Below are 18,809 nucleotides of genomic sequence, written 5' to 3'. Positions count from 1 at the left end.
ATATCACTTTGTATATTAGATTACATCAGTATTATGCAGATATTTAAAATATAAAAATTCAAATTATATAACAATAACATGTTTACTTATATTTAAATTAAAATTTTATTAAATCATCCAAAATAATGTTATAAATTTATTTTGTAAAAACAAATACTTAGCAACTTAGATAATTAAGAAATTTTGAGCCGGCTTAGATTATACAGAAATTTTACTAGATTAATCTCTCAAAATAAAAGAGTATAATTCAAAATATAAACATACTAAATAAACTATAATTGATAAAAATGTTATAGTGAATCTCACTAACTAAAATCATAATCTGACTTAAACCGGAAAATCAAATTTCATTAAAAATAGTTTCCTATATGTATATTTATCTAAAATATAATTATATAAAATTTTAATAATATATTTTTAGCATTTTTTAATCTAAACCAGTTCATATATGTGTAAGAGTATTAATACAATTGATTTATTCAGAAAATATTTAGATGTGTCTATTTTAATGTTTTAAAAAAACAGTTTTACATTAAAACATAAAAATCCTAATACTATAATAACAAATTATTATGAAAAGTTAGAAATGACGATAATAAATTTCACTAACTTATGACATTAACCATCACTAGAATAAAAATAAGAATATTATGTTATTGTATAATGAAAATAGAAAATATATTCACATAAATATTATTGATTTTATATTTTATACAGAGATGAATTTGGTAGTTCAAGTTAAACAGATAAACAAATTTTATAATATTTTATGAAAAATATTCTTTTTCAATTCTCTCAAAAATAATTATTTCTGTTTTTTAATTTTATATAAGAAACAAAAAAATTTCGTTCTATTTATTTAGTTGAAGAAATTAACACTTGGCAAAATTTGACTAAGCTTATTCCTACGCTTTTGGTCTGTATATATCAATCCAAGCCACTCTAGCGCCAGAAGTTGATGAAGCAGAGTTCTTTCAGAGAAATACCGAGCATAAAGAATCCAATCTTTCAAAAAACTTCTTTGGTAAGAAAAAGATTTTACTCCAGGAATTTATCATCCATATTTATCGATGATCTCAATTCTCAAAGTTACTTTACCAACAAATGAAATAATTTTTTTTTTTTTTAAAATAAACAAATGAAAGAATTTAGCAGTCCAAGAGTGCAACTTTCACGTTATCCACTCTAGAAAGGGTTAGAGTCTTAGAGCAACTCCAATGGTGTTATCCACCATTGGAGTCTTTAGTAATATAATATATATTTTTTTTACTTTTTGAATAGTTAAAGATTTTACACTAAAATGTATCTCCAATAGTGTTATCCAATATAGAGTTCTTAGGAGTTTTTTTTTTTTTTTCATACAACTAATGTTTTCTTATCTAGTTCTAAGCATTTCCACATAATTTCTTCTGATGATTTCATTTATTTAGAAGTCCGATAAATACTAAAACATACTATTGATGATGACCATGTAATAAAAACAGAGAATGGGATGCTCTGTTTTGCTATACGAACACACAGAGAATGGGGTTCTCTTTAACTGAGTTAAGAAAGTATCAAAAGTTACCGTAGTTGTTATGATGAAAGACATGAAGACACTCATCAGAACCAACTCTCCATAACCAAACTGTCTTGTCTTTAGAAGCTGAAAGAAGCAACTGCAAACACACAAAGACAGATTCTCATAAGAAAATTAATCATAAACCTCAAAAAAAAATTACAGACTAAAAAAATCAGCCTTCAAAGTTGTTATCTAACAACGATAAGTACCTGAGGGATCCAAGGTTGCCTAGAGTAGATGGCAGTTTCCCGTTCAATTGGTTTGATGAGAGATCAAGAACTCGAAGGCCAGTCAAGCCAGTTAAGCATAAAGGAAACTGACCCACAAGTTTGTTTCGACTGAGATCAAGCTCTTGCATGTTCTTCATTTCACAAATCCCTGAGATGTGATCAAATACAAATTTACATGCACATGAGTAAGCGCTAATTCACCACCAATTTTGATGCAACATCATAGGATATGTTTATACTTGCCTTTCCATCCCATCGATGCAGAAAATTCATTACCACTTAGATCCAGAGCCTTCAGCTTCCTCAGGCTTTCCACCAGCCCATTTGGAGATAGAGAAGTGAACCTTCTCGCGACTCAGGGCTTCCGCTTTGAAAGGCTCTTTCAGACAAGTCCTCTGCAACGGCTTCCCTCTGCTTCCTCTTCTTCTCTTCTTTCATAAAGTCTGTCACTTCACCTGTATCGCACACTCTAAGCATCATCAACAAAACAAACGGTTAAGTAAACAAAGAGTAGCAAACAGTAGGAGCTATAGAATTTTCCGGTAGAGGAAACGATGAGGACAGCTACAGAGGATCTACAGAGAATCGAAAACTGACGAGCTTTCTCCATGAGACCATTACGTCGTTTACAGAAAGTAACTTGTCTATTGAACACCATAACCAACGAATCCCTAGAACCGATTTCAAATCCGAGGAGTACGTCGAGAAATCGAAATTGGTACCAGTGAAAGCTTGAATCCAGATCGTGGCCACCAGAATCTCTTGGTTCTTGAAACATATATTTGATTCTTCCTCCCCAAATTCATCATCCTCTTGTATAGATTAGGGGTTCGGTCTCTTTTCTGAGCCAAATCGCCTTTCGTCTTCAAGATTTTTTTTTTTCGTGATGGAAAGTGAATGTTTTTTTCCACGCGAAAAACACAAACCCCAGTCGACCACTCACACCTTGCCACGTCTCTAAGGATTTGATTCTTAAATTCCTTAATTAAGGATCAATCCTTCAGTTACCAATTTTTTTTATTATTATTTTATGTTATTTGTCTAGAAACACACGCTAAGGACTCATTAAAACACTCCATTGCGGCTGCTCTTAGAGAGCTGCCCAAAGTGCCAAGTTTAGCTTAGTGGTAGACAGGGGCAACCCAAGTTTCGGGTTGGAAAGCTTCATAATGAGATGCCAGTATGATTATCATGTTAATTATTATCATGTTATATTATCTTTCTAAATAACTGTATGATCTTCTGTAAGCAATATTTATCGATTTATAAGTATGTATATAGTATATCTTTTCTAGGTCTTTTCATATTGTTGACCAAAAAAGTAGATGTAGATTAAAAAATCATTAATTAAACGTAACTAGATTTTGACCCGCGCTTTTGAAGCGCGGGATATTTTAACATGAAAAATTTCACTAATATTTTAACAAATATTTTGGTAATTTTTAAAGAGTGTGTATTTAAAATATTTTTGCATTTAAATCAGTATTTTTAAATTCAACCCGATTGTGATTATACCGGTTAATCCGGAGATCTGACAATTCAATTTATGTTTTTAATATTCATATTAAAAAATCACTAAACCCGAGACTAACCGATTGAACTGATAGATGACCGATATGTAATATAATTGGATTTAAATTGTAATAGTTTCATATTTGTAATCTTATAATCGAAATTTTAAAGTTCACTATTTTGCAATTTATGAAATTATGACGTTTCTACAAAATTTTAAAGAGAAAATGATAGATATAAAATAATTAAGATTAATTATTATATTATTTGGAAACATTGATAGTAGTATAAAAAATATATTGTTTGGAAACATTGATAGTAGTATAAAGAAATAAGTATATTGTTTGGAAACGTTGATAGTAGTATAAAGAAATAAGTATATTGTTTGGAAACATGGATAGTAGTATAAAGAAATGAACATTAGTGATTTAATGTATGTTTAACTATAAAGTATAAAGGTGTATTTAATTTAAAAACTTACAAAATAATTGTTAGGTCCAACAGAATGTTTCTGTTTTAATAAGATAGATGAGTAATTCAAGATACATCTACTCCCTCTCCCTCTTAACAAGTAAAATAATGAGGGAAACCCCACGTGGTAAATGTTACAGAAGTATTTAAAAAAATATTTAATTAACGGTAAAATAAAACTACTATAAATGTAGCGATAAGTGCTAAACTTCTTTAGAAAAAAAATACTTTCAACAATGGCTTACTTTTCTTCTTCAAACAAACTTATGTTCTTCTTCTCAGCTTCTCTTCTCCTGTTCTTATTCTCAACCAATTTTGTGGCTGGAGAATCCGACAAAGTGAAACTCAATCTTTACTATGAATCACTTTGTCCATATTGTCATAAATTCATAACCAATGATCTAGTGAAATTCTTCAAGTCCGATCTCCACAGAATCGCCGATCTCAAGCTAGTTCCATTCGGTAACGCAAAAGTCTCCGACAATCTGACTGTCACTTGCCAGGTTCTTTTCAAATTTTCTTTTTCTTTGTTAAAAGGAGATTCTTTCATTTTAGTTTACCATTTTTCCCAATAAAAATGTTAACATTATTATTAATGATCTTTACCATATTTTTCAGTATTATTCTTTAAAAACTATACGTTCTCATTAAGGCTGGGACGGACCGGGTATCCGGGATATATTAGGATATCCGAATCCGAATCTGGATCCGCCGGATCTTTAAAATTGCTATTCGGATCTGGATTCTAACTTTTCGGGTATCCGGGATTTGGATATCCAGACTAAAATCCGAATACCCGCGATTATCTGGATTCAAATTCTTTTAAATTAAAAATTAAATTAAAAGTTAGCTAATTAACCATTTATTTAGTCTACTTAAAATTATTTTTAAATAATTTAAATTGAAAAATTATTGAAATTTAATAAAATGAAAATTTTAGTTATTTTATATATAAACTATATATGTATACATATACAAATATAATTATATTTTAAATATTTTAAATATATAATAAGTTTGGGATCTGGATCTGGATAACCGAACCTAAAATTTCACTACTACGGATCCGCCGGATCCGTCGTAGAAGCACTACCCGAATCCGGACTCTCCGGATATCCGTTTTTTCCGGATAGGACCTGAGCAAATACCGATCAGATCGTGGATCCGGATTTTAATTCCGAGGCCTAATTCTATTTATAAATCGGTTAAATCACTTAAATTTTATTACATGATCTGTTTTAATTAATTATGAAATTTTGTAAAGCATGGTGAAGAGGAATGCAAACTAAACGCCATTGCAGCTTGCGCCATAAGAACTTGGCCCAATCCGGTATTTAACTTCTAATATCTACATTAAAAAAATTCTTCAAGCGAATGACTGTTTTTTTCTCAACCAAGTAAATGACTTGTCTAAATTTGAAAATGTGATAATTTTGGACAACAGAAAATGCACTACTGGTTCATAAGGTGCGTTGAAAAGAACACAAAAAACTGGGGGGAATCATGTTTTAAGACATATGGTGGTGAGAAAGCCATCAGGGATTGTTACGCCGGAGATCTCTCTAAAAAAGTTAGTATGGATAAAACAACCATTATATACGAATATATTGCATTATTGTCAAATAACCTTATACCGTTTATTGTTCTTTTTATTATTTCAGCTTATACTTGGTTATGCAAAGCAGACTTTGAATTTGAAGCCAAAGAAAAAATACGTACCATGGGTCACAGTGAACGGCACACCACTCTATGACGTAAACCTATTGTTTTAATTAAAAAAATCTGACATCTTAATAAAGAATTTTAACAATCAACTAAAAATGTGGCTTGTTTTGGTATTGGGGATGCAGAATTATGATGATTTTGTGGCCCAAGTGTGCAAAGCCTACAATGGAAAGGCTCCTCTCCCAAAACTCTGCTATTCCTCTGCTTCGGCAAAGAAGAAAGCGTTGAAGCTTCAAGTCTCCTATGCCAACGAAGCCTTCCATTACTAAGAAATGTACTTATTGAACTACGATGGACTTAAGTTTATGTTATAAAAGGAACTAGATTTTGACCCGTACGTCCGTACGGGTGTATATTTCAAAAATATATTGTTATTTATTTTTCACGTCAATATCAAAATTGGATAAAAAATTCAAATCTGAAGAACCAAACCGATCACGATCCAAAAGAGTAATACCTTAATTATTATGTGGTACTAATGGGCCTTAATTCTCTCATCCTAGCCCAATCAAATCTGTCCAGCAAACAAAGGAGGTGGATTAATCTGTGGGAATGTTTCCATTATTACAAGAAGACGTGAAGTCATTAGAAGTCATTAGACTAATGGAAAAAGGAAATTATACAAACACAAGTCGGTGATGTTTGATATAAATAAGAAGACGTCAAAGCTTTAGAAGATCATCCGAGAAAACCTAAAACACAAGGACAAAGAGAAGTTAAGAGAGAGATCAAGAGTAGAAGAAACTAAGAGACATTGTTCGAGTCATGTCTCTAAGGGATAGAGTTTCTTTGATCTTCTTATTCTTTGTTAATATCATGTTTATACGAGAAGAGCGCTTAGAGCGTTTGTGTAAACCCCTTTGATTGATAGTGGAAGTTGTGGGAGACGGTTCCCACTCCAGAGGTACCGCAAGGGAACTGGGTTAAAAATCTTGTGTCGTTAATTATTTAAGCAATCAAACGATCGATAATTCCTAACAAGTGGTATCAGAGCAATCCAGGTTTTGATTGCGGGTGTTAGTGAGATTATGGATTCGACACATTGAAGGGTAAAAGTTAAAAGATCAAAGGGAAGCATGCATGGTTTAAAGAAGTACGTGTTGAAAACTTTAGCGACAAGTTTCCGCTGCAGGCACAAGGTAATTGTGAGGTCAAGTTTCTGGCTACTCGAGGCTGTTAAGGATATGGAATCTAAGTTTTGGGAGAATACACAGGAGTAGACTATTTTTTTAACAATAGAAAAGTCAAGATTTTTTGCTGTGAAATCAGGTTGTATTTTGGCTTGTTCTGGTTGTTAAAAACAGTCTGGTGTTCGAGGATTAAATGAACAGCTACAAAGACTTGCGTATCTTGTTCTAAGGGACGCCTTATAAAAGGATACATGAGTAAAAAGAGTCGTTCAAAACAAGGATAAGATTTTTGATTCAAGGGAAAGGATATAGCAGAAGAGTATAGAGGTGAAACAAGGAGTCTGCTTGAAGCAAAACAGGCAGGGAACTTAGGAGAAGTTCATATACGATCAGGTCTAATAAAGTTTTTCAAAGAGGGTTAAGTTTCAGGGATAAGGATCAGAGTTTCAAGAGCTAAAGAAGAGCAGAGAGGTTGTGTGAAGTTCTGTACGAAGAGATGTTTGGACTAAGGGTGTGTCGAAAGTCTATCTAGCAAGGGTGATAGCTTGATGGCGGGTTTTGTTAAGTGATAACAGCGGTACACATAAGAGTCCAAGGCAGATCTAATACAGAAGAATCTGGTTAAACAAGAAGAGCTGAATGGAAAGTTGTGTCGAAAGTCTTCCCAACAAGACTGGTTAGGAGGCGTGTTCCATCATGGATGATGGCGGTACAAGGTGGATTCAGGCTGTGGTTGTTTAACCGTAAAGCAAGGTTTTTTGAAAACACAAAAAGGGAGCTCAAGTAAAGCTAAGAGAAACGAAATCTAGCAGCAAGGTTTAATACTGTTAGTAAGGTTTTGTTTAACAAGAAGCATGGATCATGGTTTGTATCGAAAGTCTATCTAGCATGGTGGTAGCTTGATGGCGTGTTCTGTTTATGTTAACAGCGGTACAAAAGAGAAGTCCAAAGCTGTGGGGGTTAAACAAGAAGGCATGTTGAATCAGGGACAATTTCACGGGTTGAAACATATATGATTCAGAGAGGTTATTGCATTTGGTTAAAAGAAATCAAGTTGCAAAGGGAAATCTACAGACTCATGAGGTAATATTGGTCATGGAGGAGGCTGTTTGATTGATTTATAGGTAAAGGATATTGCCTAAAGACGAAGGAGGAGGCTGAGCTCTTGCAGTCAAGGTTTAAGGTGACCGTTAAGAATCAGAAGTCCTGGAGTGTTGATTCTGGTTTCAGGTGGAGCTCATCTTGGAAATCTAAAACGGTGTGAAGTTCCGAGTTAAAGGTTCTCGGAGAGAAAAAAAAAACAGAGAGGCACATAGGAGATGAAACAGGTCAAAGAAGGGTTTACTTAAGATCATCAAAGAGGAGAACACGTGATTGGTGCTCATGCTGGGAAGAGTTTGAGATCGTCAGTAACTGAGAATTTGAGGTTATCTAGGAGCACCAGAGGTTTAGCTTCAAAGATTGATGCAGGAAGATGCAACAGTTACTGGGAAAATTCTGCATCAGAAAATCAGTATCAATCAAAGCATTATGTGTTATCATAAAAAGTGGAGCTTGATAGTACCTAAGTAATGGCGACAAGGGAGTCGCAAGGAGGAACACGACAGTGAGATCGCCAGAAACAACAGTCATTCAGGTTGGAGTTTATCTATGGAAGCTGAGATGAAGATCGATGTTTTGAGGCTCAAATTAAAAAAAAAAAAAAAAAAAACAAGTGATGAATGGAGAAACGAAGGGAGGTCGTGTACCAGAGATGTTGAGCAGAGGAGGTGGCTTGTAGACAAGAGAAGTCACCGGTCATGGTGGAGCTCAGCTATGAGAGCCATCGTTAAGAGCTTGAAGTTCAAGGGTTCCAGGTTTGGAACATGTAGAAGCGATGGGAGAACTGCTGAATCGTAGAAATTGAAAGATTTCAGAACATGTGGCTTTCAAGTCTTGGAGGCTGTAGAAAAATAGAGACAAAAGTGAATGTGCTCTGTTTCAGGAATTACAGTAGAGACAAGAAGGTCATCAGAGGTGCAGAGAAACTGAATCAAATTTCACAGTTGAAGAACATCCTTACCGGAGACGTCGTGGCTTCGTCGATCATCTCGAGTTGAAGGTTGTTGGGGTTTTGATTCAGACAGATGCTGGTGAAAATCGAAACCACAGTAGGTTCAGTATTAAAACAAAGAAGCAGAGGCAGACACGAAGAAGAGATGGCTAAGCGTCGGTGGAGGATGCCAGAGATGCAAGGATTCTTTCAGAACTGCATCAGGACTTTCATTATCAAAGAGACGAACAGAAGAAGGGTTTGGACAACAGAAACGGTGAAGCAGCTCTAGGTGGAGTAATGGCAAGACGAAAATTGCAGGTCGGGATTTACGTGTGAGTCAAAATCCAACAGGAAAATTTGGATCGGAGGCGTGAGTGAGAGTCGCGAATCTCTCTCGCCGTCTGAACCAAAGCTGGAGGCGTTTCCCGGAGGTAGATGGCAACGTAACCACTGGAGCATATATATTTGCAGGTTTTGTTGCTCTTAGAAAGGATAGATTAGGGCTCGACAGTTGTGATAAGAGATGGTGATGGTCTGTTCGAGAAGTTTGTTACGACAGTGGCGAAGGTTGAGATACATGAGTTTTCTGATCGTTGGCTTCAACGAAGAAGGAGAAGTCACGTGAAAAAAGAATTAAGCCCAAGGTGGAGTTTGTGGTACTAATGGGCCTTAATTCTCTCATCCTAGCCCAATCAAATCTGTCCAGCAAACAAAGGAGGTGGATTAGTCTGTGGGAATGTTTCCATTATTACAAGAAGACGTGAAGTCATTAGAAGTCATTAGACTAATGGAAAAAGGAAATTATACAAACACAAGTCGGTGATGTTTGATATAAATAAGAAGACGTCAAAGCTTTAGAAGATCATCCGAGAAAACCTAAAACACAAGGACAAAGAGAAGTTAAGAGAGAGATCAAGAGTATAAGAAACTAAGAGACATTGTTCGAGTCATGTCTCTAAGGGATAGAGTTTCTTTGATCTTCTTATTCTTTGTTAATATCATGTTTATACGAGAAGAGCGCTTAGAGCGTTTGTGTAAACCCCTTTGATTGATAGTGGAAGTTGTGGGAGACGGTTCCCACTCCAGAGGTACCGCAAGGGAACTGGGTTAAAAATCTTGTGTCGTTAATTATTTAAGCAATCAAACGATCGATAATTCCTAACATATTAAAATGTTAAAAACTCTTATATCCTTATTTTTATATATTTTTCAAAATTCTAACCCCAAACTATAAATCCTAACCCCCCAATTCTAAACTCTAAACTCTAAATCCTCAACTCTAAACTCTAAACCCTAAACTCTATACCCTAAATCCAATACCCTAAACCCTAAAACATCAATTATAAATCCTAAATCCTCAACTCTAAACCCTAAATTATATACCATAAATCCTAAAACATCAAATCTAAACTCTAAATCATAAACTTTCAAATCTAAACCATTCACTAAAGACATCAAAAAAAAAACCATTCATTAAAAGTGGTGGTAAAAATGGTTAGTGTAAACATGAAAAGTGGTACTATGAAAATGATATTTTTGACAATTTCTTATTTTTTTATATATCCTATTAAGAGAGAAACATTTAAAAAGTTGTAACCTTGAATTTGTATTAATTAAAAAATAACATTCTTTAGATATCATTTAATTACAATGTCAATTTGGCTTATGTGACATCATAAGAATCAATTGAAAAATTAACAAGTCTAAAATTAATATTCAGAGATTTCATTAAATATATTCGGTGATATCATTAAATGAGATTTTCTTTAAATGGCTCAATGTTGATTTATATTATGATCCAACATAAATTTTTTCTCAAAAAATGTATGATACACTCTTGGTCAATATTACTTGGACATCAATTTAACTCAAAGTTTGCTATATATTGTGGCCTAAGTATTGCATGCTTTCCCTATAAATCAAAAAGTAATAATTTTAAGTGTTGATCTTTTTTATTAATAACAAAGAGACGCTTCAATTAAAAAAGTAGTAAAGAGACAGAATTATTCAAAAAAATATTGTTAATATAAAAAAATAAGAATATTGTTTGGTTCTCAGGCATTCCTCGCCTACATAAATTTATATAAAGAATAATACAAAAATTAAGTTGTTTTGTTATTACCAAACGAACTTCTTTATAAAATATTTTTCCTTGCAACAAATTTTTTTAGAATTTAAATTATGAAATTTATATTGAAGATTAATAAAATCTTTGGCACCTGCATAATTATTTTTTTGTAGTCTAGAAAACATTAATAATAACCTTTCGTACTAGTTAAAGGAATACTAGATATTTTTCTGCACCATGTGTGAAGCCTGAAGCCTTTACTTTTAAGGGAAAATTGCCAAATATAACTCACAACTTGATTTCAAATGCAAAAGTATACCCAAACTTGAATCAAATGCAAAAGTAACTTAAAAGGCTATTGAAATTACAATCAGCCCCTTGTGACCAAACAAAAAAAAACAATTTTTTTTACGTTTTTAACCCAGTAAGTCTTCTGCCTAGACGACTTTCAAGTAGACGACTTGTTTGAAAGTCTTCTGGTATAGTTAATCTTAAAAATAATTTATAATTTTTTAAAAAATATTTTGTTAAGTGAAAAATTGAAATCATGTAATTAAGATATGTTAAAAGTGTTACAAATTAAAATATAACAAAAGTGAATTGTTTTCAACATAGATGAGTGAAAGTAGTGAGTCATTATATTCTTTGGTTTAGGTTTTGCCAACATATGTTGTAGTATTGTATTTGTTTTTAGGGTTAGATTTTGGAAAGCATAAAAGTATTTTTGAAAAATATGAAATTTACCCAAATGTGTTTATTTCTGTGTATAGTAAACACTAAGCAAGTTTAATTTGATTTTATAACGTGTTTAGTTAGTTAATTTTAGTCAATTTAGTTTAGGGGTTAAATTTAGGATCTGGATTACAAGTAAGTCTTCAAGACGACTAGACGACTTACAAGTAAGTCTTCTAGACGACTGGATGACTTACAAGTAAGTCTTCTACACGAGACGACTTACAAGTAAGTCTTCTGTACGAGACGACTTACTTGAAAGTCTTCTGGTATAGTTGATCTTAAAAGTAATTTATAAAATTTGTAAAAAATATTTTGATAAGTGAAAAATTGAAATCATGTAATTAACATATGTTATAAGTGATATAAATTAAGATACAATAAAAGTGAATTGTTTTCAACATAGATAAGTGAAAGTATTTAGTTTCCCGCTAAAAATATTAAGTTTCCCGCTAAAAATATTTGAGTTTCCCGCTAAAAATATTGAAGTCTTCTGGACGACTTACAAGTAAGTCGTCTAGGAAGTCTTCTATTCAGAAGACTTACTTGAAAGTCTGCTGAATCTAAAATATTTAACCTAATTGGATTTTTTGTCTCTCTATATAAAGAAAAATTTACACATTCCCTCTCCTCCTCTCAAATGGCTGCAACAAAAATGTAATGTTCATCATTCTAAAACTCTCAAACCTCTCTCTAATCTCTTTGAACTTAGAAACACCAAGCTTTATATCAATTGATTATTTTTGTCTCATGTCTTTTCTCACTAATTTATCTTGTTTTTGCAGGTTTTTCATCACATGATTCTCATCTTCCACCCATTTAAAGGTAGATCTATTAATTTTAGATATGTATTTTTATGTCTCATTTTTCTTCATTTTGTAACTTCTTATTGCATAAAGTTCTTACCTTTTTTTTTCAAACTAATACTCTCCAAAGCCACTCTAATCTCTTAGACTTCAAAACACCAAATTTTATATGAATTTTTCATTTTTGTCTCATATCTTTCTGAATAATCTATCTTTTTGATGGTTTTTAATCAGATGGTTCTCAACTTCCACTTGGATATGTACGTTGTGTGTTCTATATAAGTATGTCTATCTAATTTTCCACTCATTTTCTATGTTTTTAAGCCATTTGAACGTTTTTGGATGTGCAGATTTTTCAGATATGGATATGCAGGTTTTTCAGATCTAGAAGACTTCTGGGACGACTTCCAGGAGGTCCAGACGACTTCCAAGAGGTCCAGACGACTTACAAGAGATCCAGAAGACTTACAGGAGATCCAGACGACTTCCAGGAGGTCCAGAAGACTTCCAGGAGGTCCATACAACTTCCAGGAGGTCCAGAAGACTTCCAGGAGTTCCAGAAGACTTCCTGTAAGTCGTCTGGACTTCCTGTAAGTCGTCTGGACCTCCTGGAAGTCTTCTGGACCTCCTGGAAGTCGTCTGGACCTCTTGTAAGTCGTCTGGACCTCTTGTAAATCGTCTGAACTTCCTGAAAGTATTCTGGACCTCCTGGAAGTCGTCTGGACCTCCTGGAAGTCGTCTGGACCTCTTGTAAGTCGTCTGGACCTCTTGTAAGTCGTCTGGACCTCATGGAACTCGTCTGGACGTCCTAGAAGTCTTCTCGACGTCCTGGAAGTCGTCTGGACCTCCTGGAAGTCTTCTGAAGAAGTCTTCTTCCATATTAAGTGGAGTCTAAGCTTGTCTTTGTAGAGAAATGATATATAATAGTTTGTTTGTGGTATGTTTTGTGATTTGCATGTGTACTCCCTTAGTTGTGACTTTTTTGTAAAATCATTAATAATGTTTTCCAAGATGTAATATATGTAATAAATAAAAATGTTGGTAGGCTCATACTGATACAACATTTTAAGAAGCATTTTAACCATTGTTCCAACTCATAACAATAATCATCATTGGTTTCTATAACAAAAATACTTATGAGATGAAAAAAATAATAGTAACTAATCAAAGCATATCACATTTTTTACAAGTTTGTGTTGAAAATGTTTTTTTTTGTAGAAGACTTACCAGTAAGTTGTCTGGTAAATCTTTTGTGTATAATACTTATCAGACGACTGACTGGTAAGTCTTCTGTAATTGTTAAATCTTCAGACTTGTATTGTTTTATACGCAACATATGGATGCTTTTATTCTCCATATAATGCATGTATCTAACGCGTCATTTGCAAAAATTCAAAATAAAACACATTAATAAAGATAGAACATGTATGAGTTAAAAACATATTAGCTAGAAACTTTGAGTAACATGAATATTGGTAACCTCATAAATATCACCAATTATGTTATAAATTTCATTCAGTATCTCCAATATTGATTAATATACATGAATTAATAAGAAAATGTTAAAAAGTCTTTATATTATTAGAGAAAATGAATGTTTACTAAACATAAGTCTGGAAGACTTACTAGTAAGTCGTCTGGAAGACTTACAAGTAAGTCGTCTGGAGAGGTCATTTTTGCAATTGACTTTTAAATGGGACGACTTACTTGTAAGTCGTCCAATTTTGTTTGTTAAAAAAACAACTCCAGACGACTTACCAGTAAGTCGTCCAGGATAAACAGGTTATTTTTGCATTTGACCGAATTGTGTCAGATATTTGACTTTTCCTGGACGACTTACTTGTAAGTCGTCTATGAAAAAACAAAAAACTTAATATTTTATTATTTCTAGACGACTTACAAGTAAGTCTTCTCAGGTTAGTTTTGCAATTGGAAAATAAAACTTAAATATTTAATTTTTCCTAGACGACTTACTTGTAAGTTGTCTAGTCAGACGACTTACTTGAAAGTCGTCTGAGATAAGCAAGGTTTGACCAGAATCTCAGAAAAAAATTTTTGGACGACTTAACTTAAGTCGTCTGACTGGACGACTTTCAAGTAAGTCTTCTCCAACCACATAGAACCTCAAACGAAAGTAACCCACCAAGAATCATAAGTTTGAATGGTTCTATCAACCATAAAAATTTTATAATCAAAAACTTGAGTTTTTTGGATGAATATGGATACAAAGTGAAAGAGATGTTGTTTTTAGTTCATAACAATTGGGAAAAAGAGAGTGTAAATCGATTTGAGATGCATTAAGAGCTTCAAATTGGTTGTTCATGGTGGTTAGGGTATTGATGGCAATGGTAATCTTGTAAATACTTGAAGATGATGAGGTTGAGAGAGTAAAAATGTCATTTTCGAAGAAAAAAAGAAAAAAAAAATTAATGGCATTTTCGTGAATAATATGAACTTGTGGGGTGAAGAAGACAAAAGAAAAATTCAAAAAAAACATATGTTAGTTTTGTGTTTGACTTTGAGTTTTGAGTCAATTTTGCAGAAAACCCTACTTTTAAAGTAAAATTGTGTATATTTCTACAAATAGTATACAATGGATGTTCTTTTCCACTTACATATACAGAGTGATAAAGATGAGCGTCGTTATATAAATAGTATAGAACTGGTAGTAAATTAATATATAAATAGTATAGGTATTTTACAAATAATATAATCATAAACCTCACTTTAAACCCTACCACCACCCATTAAAACCCCTTAATCACTAAACCCAAACATAAAATGTAATATATATACTATATATTAAATCAAATTAAACTTCAGAATAGTACTAAACTGATTGACAAAAAAAATAGTACTAAACTATACTATTTTAAAGGGTCAAGGATTACTATAGTAGTACTTTTCTGAAGTTCAGTAAACTTACTATTTGTGTCTGCGCTACGCGCGGATAATGTGGTTATATAATTTTTTTAAAAGTTTTTATAATATATGATATCATTCGATAAATTTGTTCTGAAAAATCTAAAAAATTTGAGATTTAAAAGTAGGTAAAGATCATGTTGTCTCTTTACTAATGTTTTGTTGTTGATCTCCTTTAGCCCAAAACTATATTTTCAATTCATTTTTCATGTAGATTCAATATCTGCACAATATTTTGGAGGTGAAGCTTTTTTGAATATATCAAAAGAGAATGATAAAAATATTCAATACATATTGATCTGAAGAGTTTGTGTTTTATTTAGAAAATAAAGTATGCCGACTGAGTAATTTTAGAAATAGTATTTACTATAAGAGTAACATGAAGAAATCAAAAAATCCTTTAGCTTCATTCTAAACCTAACGATCAAGCATTTTTTTTTAAAAGTTAAAAGTAATACACGTGAAGATATATCTTTTGTCGGGGTAGAGGATTGTACCATGAAATACCATATAGACATAAATGGATATATGGAAAACTGTGAGATAATGTTTCGAGTTGGGACTGAGATGACATCTTCTAGCTGGTTGATTTCACCACTGATGTGATGCGTCGGAGATGGCCCTAACTTTTAACAAAGATGGGTTTAATTAAAGAGAAAATTCCATAAAAACTCCAACAAGATTTTGTTAGAATTTTTAATACCCAAACTTTTATTTACCCAGTTTAATACTCCAACGAATTATTTTGTTTATTTTCTCCATCCAAAAGCTCTAAATCAATATTTTTAAACAATAAGTTTGAAGAAACCATGCATTACAAAACAGGAGATGTCGTGTAAACTTACTGTTCTCCCATCGTACATGAAAAGAGGAGACTCACAGAGACAGATGAATAGCTGCTTATAGGAAAACCTTGTCTTTCTCTCTGTTGGGCCATTAGTCCACAATACACACAGATTTCTACGAATAAATCAATCACAAGTTTTTGTTTTCAGGTTTCATGTTATAAAATCAACAAAATTCTCAATGGTTTTTAATGAAAGAGATATAAAAGAAACAAAAACTTAGTGGGTGTACCTGACATTGTAAGAAATACAGAAAGCTTTTGTTGCTTACAACTCTATTTGGCTGAGAGTGATTCTTGAGAAGATTCAGTTCCTCCTCCAGCTCCTCAGTTTTTTGTTTGGAAGCGATGCAATCAGAACCTGGACAGAACAACTAAAATCAAGTTACATCAACAACAAAAATCTAAACAAAAAGTACAATTATGTGAATAATCAGCAAATTAAGATGATAGGTTTTACTGCATATATCTAGAACGAAACAGCTTAGTAAGTTTATTGATTACCAAAAATTCATAAGAGGAATCAAACGTGATGGGAAAAGGGATAATAAAGGGAGTTAACTATTTTACATGTTTATCCCCTAGAAGCTCTTGGTATCAAGATTAATAGCAATTGAACAGGAAAGGTAGATTAAAAACCTAATAATCCCAATGATGGATGAGTCGGCTGGACAACCTCTTGAGAAAACGGTAGAGATGCTGATTATCGAGTGTAAAGTAGGAAGACAAAATCGAGGTTAGCCATGACGGAAAATGGGAGTTGAAAAGTAAAAACTGCAGAGAACTTGGTTTGGTGTAGTGAGGATTCGTGGGTATGGCCCTAAATTTATAGAAAGTGGGTGATAAAATCATGAAACGTCTGGATTTGAAGGATGAAGAATCATCGGGAGATAGAACGAAAAATTGCAGAAGAGTTTAAAGATCATTGATTGATCAGAAATGGCTCAAGGTAATGCAAACTCAAACTCAAACTCATCGATTGGAGAAGACGAAGTGGAAGAGTTGTTAGGGAGAGTATCAGAAGGTTTGAGACAAAATATGTTTTGGGCCAAGGATGTACCAAATTATATTTTTTTTAAAGGCCACCCGATCTCTTTCTAATGCATCGTTGTTGACGTGAAAAAATAAATCCCCCTCATTGGTTGATTATTTCTGAGGATGTGTCATGATCTTTTTCTAATGTATCTTGTTGACGTAGAAAAATAAACTCCCCCTCATTGGTTGATTATTTCTGAGGATGTGTCATAACTCTTATTTATTTATATCCACCTTTTAGTATTGTTAGATATCAAAGGACACATCAATTTTTACTCATTCAGATTTCTGATCACACACACAATCTTAATTTTGTTTCTATCTTCTTTTTTCCACACTTTCCTAAGTTGTTTTCCATACTTCGTACGGTATCATTTTATTTTTTCATCGATTAAGTTTATTAGACATGCTTCCATGAGACGCGAGACTAATAATACTAACCACCAAGGTCCCTGTTCACTTTAAAGATCTTTATCATTGTTCTCTTTTCGAAAGGAAAAAAGAAAGCAATCATAATCACATGGCCTGGTCTTTTCAGACTTAAACGAAGATCCGATCCTATGTTACAATGGATGAAAAATGGTTACAAAAAAGCTTATCAATGGCCACTAAATGAGAAATGAAATGAAATCGTTAAAAGAAATTCAATAATTTGTATTGTGCAAACAATATTCAAAGGTATTGCAGAGTATATAAAGGGTGCCAAACAGATAAAATACAGAGTATTATAGGTAGGGATATGGGTCTTATGTTTTTTCTTTAGAAAGTGGGTCTTATGTTTGTATAAGAAAGATAACATTATTGAGTAGGTTTTGGCCCATGTGTTTTTTAACTGATGACTATTGCTACATTCTATGCTTAAGTATAGTGAAGCACAAACTTATGTTCTTAAGTACTCACTTGCTGGTTAATGATACTTGATGTGTCTTTTGTTCTTCAATTTTTCTTACTCTCTGTAGTTTTTCTCCAATCAAATCCCTTCCTAATAGACAAAAGTCCCGTCCCGTTTCTGTCAGATCTTGTTTATGAATTCCAGTCTCATATGCCAAGCAATCAAGTAATGGCTAATCTCCTTTAAAAACGTGACAGATTTCATGGCATCTAACTTAAAATAAAATTAAAAACTAAAATTTAGTTATTGATGATAATATATCTACGAAAATATTGAAAGGATCCACATTAATAAAATGTCTATATATATAATACAGAGTAATTATTAGATTTTAATCAAATAAAAAATATAATCTCTCCCTTCAGAAAGATCTATATTCTAGAAAAAAAATTTCAAAAAGATAAATTTTGTTATCTTTTCAATGCATTATTTAATGAAAATTTGTAAATTTCAAAAAAGTTAACGATGTTTATTGGATTTCTATTGGTTAAAATTTATGGAAAATTGTTATTCATAAAAAACAATGCATTTACAATCAAGTTTTAATGTATTTTCTTAATATATGTGAAAAATCTATAATATACTCCCTCCGTTCGGATATATTTGACGCTACAAGACTTGGCACATAAATTAAGATAGTTGATACATTATCTATTTTAACCTTTGTTAACATTTAATGTTAGATTGACTTCCATTGTATTATCACTAGCGATCATTAATTTTAAGGGTAGAAGAAGTCATTTTTTGTTAATTCTCACATAAAATTCCGTGGACGTCAAATATTATGGCACAGACAAAAATCAGTAAAACGTCATATAAATACGAACGGAGGGAGTATATTTTTTA

General features: G+C 32.6%; 2 protein-coding genes and 1 long non-coding RNA gene across 9 annotated transcripts; 1 reads left to right on the top strand and 2 right to left on the bottom strand.

The window, feature by feature from the left end:
• Positions 1 to 1,241: 1,241 nt before the first annotated feature.
• LOC130499546 (receptor-like protein 15) lies at positions 1,242 to 2,878 on the bottom strand. 2 transcript variants are annotated; one of them, XM_056993714.1, is made up of 4 exons: positions 2,514 to 2,878; positions 2,035 to 2,260; positions 1,771 to 1,939; positions 1,242 to 1,658 (listed from the first exon to the last, which is right to left on the bottom strand). In XM_056993714.1, the coding sequence occupies exons 2-4, from the start codon at positions 2,045 to 2,047 to the stop codon at positions 1,445 to 1,447; spliced, it is 396 nt and encodes a 131-aa protein (XP_056849694.1). In that variant the 5' UTR covers positions 2,048 to 2,260; positions 2,514 to 2,878; the 3' UTR covers positions 1,242 to 1,444. The 2 variants fall into 2 exon arrangements, with proteins under 2 accessions (XP_056849694.1, XP_056849695.1); XM_056993715.1 differs by having other exon boundaries at positions 2,035 to 2,246.
• A 1,102-nt stretch (positions 2,879 to 3,980) lies between these two features.
• On the top strand, positions 3,981 to 5,916 carry LOC108825735 (gamma-interferon-responsive lysosomal thiol protein). The gene is made up of 5 exons (XM_018599085.2): positions 3,981 to 4,277; positions 5,039 to 5,104; positions 5,219 to 5,344; positions 5,436 to 5,528; positions 5,625 to 5,916. Exons 1-5 carry the CDS (start codon positions 4,011 to 4,013, stop codon positions 5,766 to 5,768), a joined length of 696 nt encoding a protein of 231 aa, XP_018454587.1. The 5' UTR covers positions 3,981 to 4,010; the 3' UTR covers positions 5,769 to 5,916.
• Positions 5,895 to 17,180, bottom strand: LOC108825760 (uncharacterized). 6 transcript variants are annotated; one of them, XR_008938979.1, is made up of 5 exons: positions 16,676 to 17,180; positions 16,270 to 16,397; positions 16,038 to 16,152; positions 8,378 to 9,540; positions 5,895 to 8,286 (listed from the first exon to the last, which is right to left on the bottom strand). It is a non-coding gene; the product is annotated as an uncharacterized LOC108825760 (long non-coding RNA). The 6 variants fall into 6 exon arrangements; XR_008938981.1 differs by having other exon boundaries at positions 5,895 to 9,540; positions 16,676 to 17,161; XR_008938977.1 differs by lacking the exons at positions 5,895 to 8,286; positions 8,378 to 9,540 and adding an exon at positions 13,026 to 15,818 and having other exon boundaries at positions 16,676 to 17,161.
• Positions 17,181 to 18,809: the final 1,629 nt, after the last annotated feature.

This window comes from Raphanus sativus, chromosome 9 (genome assembly GCF_000801105.2).
Source record: "Raphanus sativus cultivar WK10039 chromosome 9, ASM80110v3, whole genome shotgun sequence".
Classification (NCBI taxonomy): domain Eukaryota; kingdom Viridiplantae; phylum Streptophyta; class Magnoliopsida; order Brassicales; family Brassicaceae; genus Raphanus; species Raphanus sativus.
This window is presented reverse-complemented; position numbering and strand designations above follow the sequence as displayed.

Bases quoted from the DNA above. Each gene is read 5' to 3' on its own strand.
- LOC130499546 (XM_056993714.1), bottom strand. The intron at 1,659-1,770 runs GTACTTATCGTT...GTGTGTTTGCAG, and splicing joins GGCAACCTTGGATCCCTCAG to TTGCTTCTTTCAGCTTCTAA.
- LOC108825735 (XM_018599085.2), top strand. From the start codon at position 4,011: ATGGCTTACTTTTCTTCTTCAAACAAACTTATGTTCTTCTTCTCAGCT. The intron at 4,278-5,038 runs GTTCTTTTCAAA...AATTTTGTAAAG, and splicing joins ATCTGACTGTCACTTGCCAG to CATGGTGAAGAGGAATGCAA. The intron at 5,105-5,218 runs GTATTTAACTTC...TTTGGACAACAG, and splicing joins TAAGAACTTGGCCCAATCCG to AAAATGCACTACTGGTTCAT.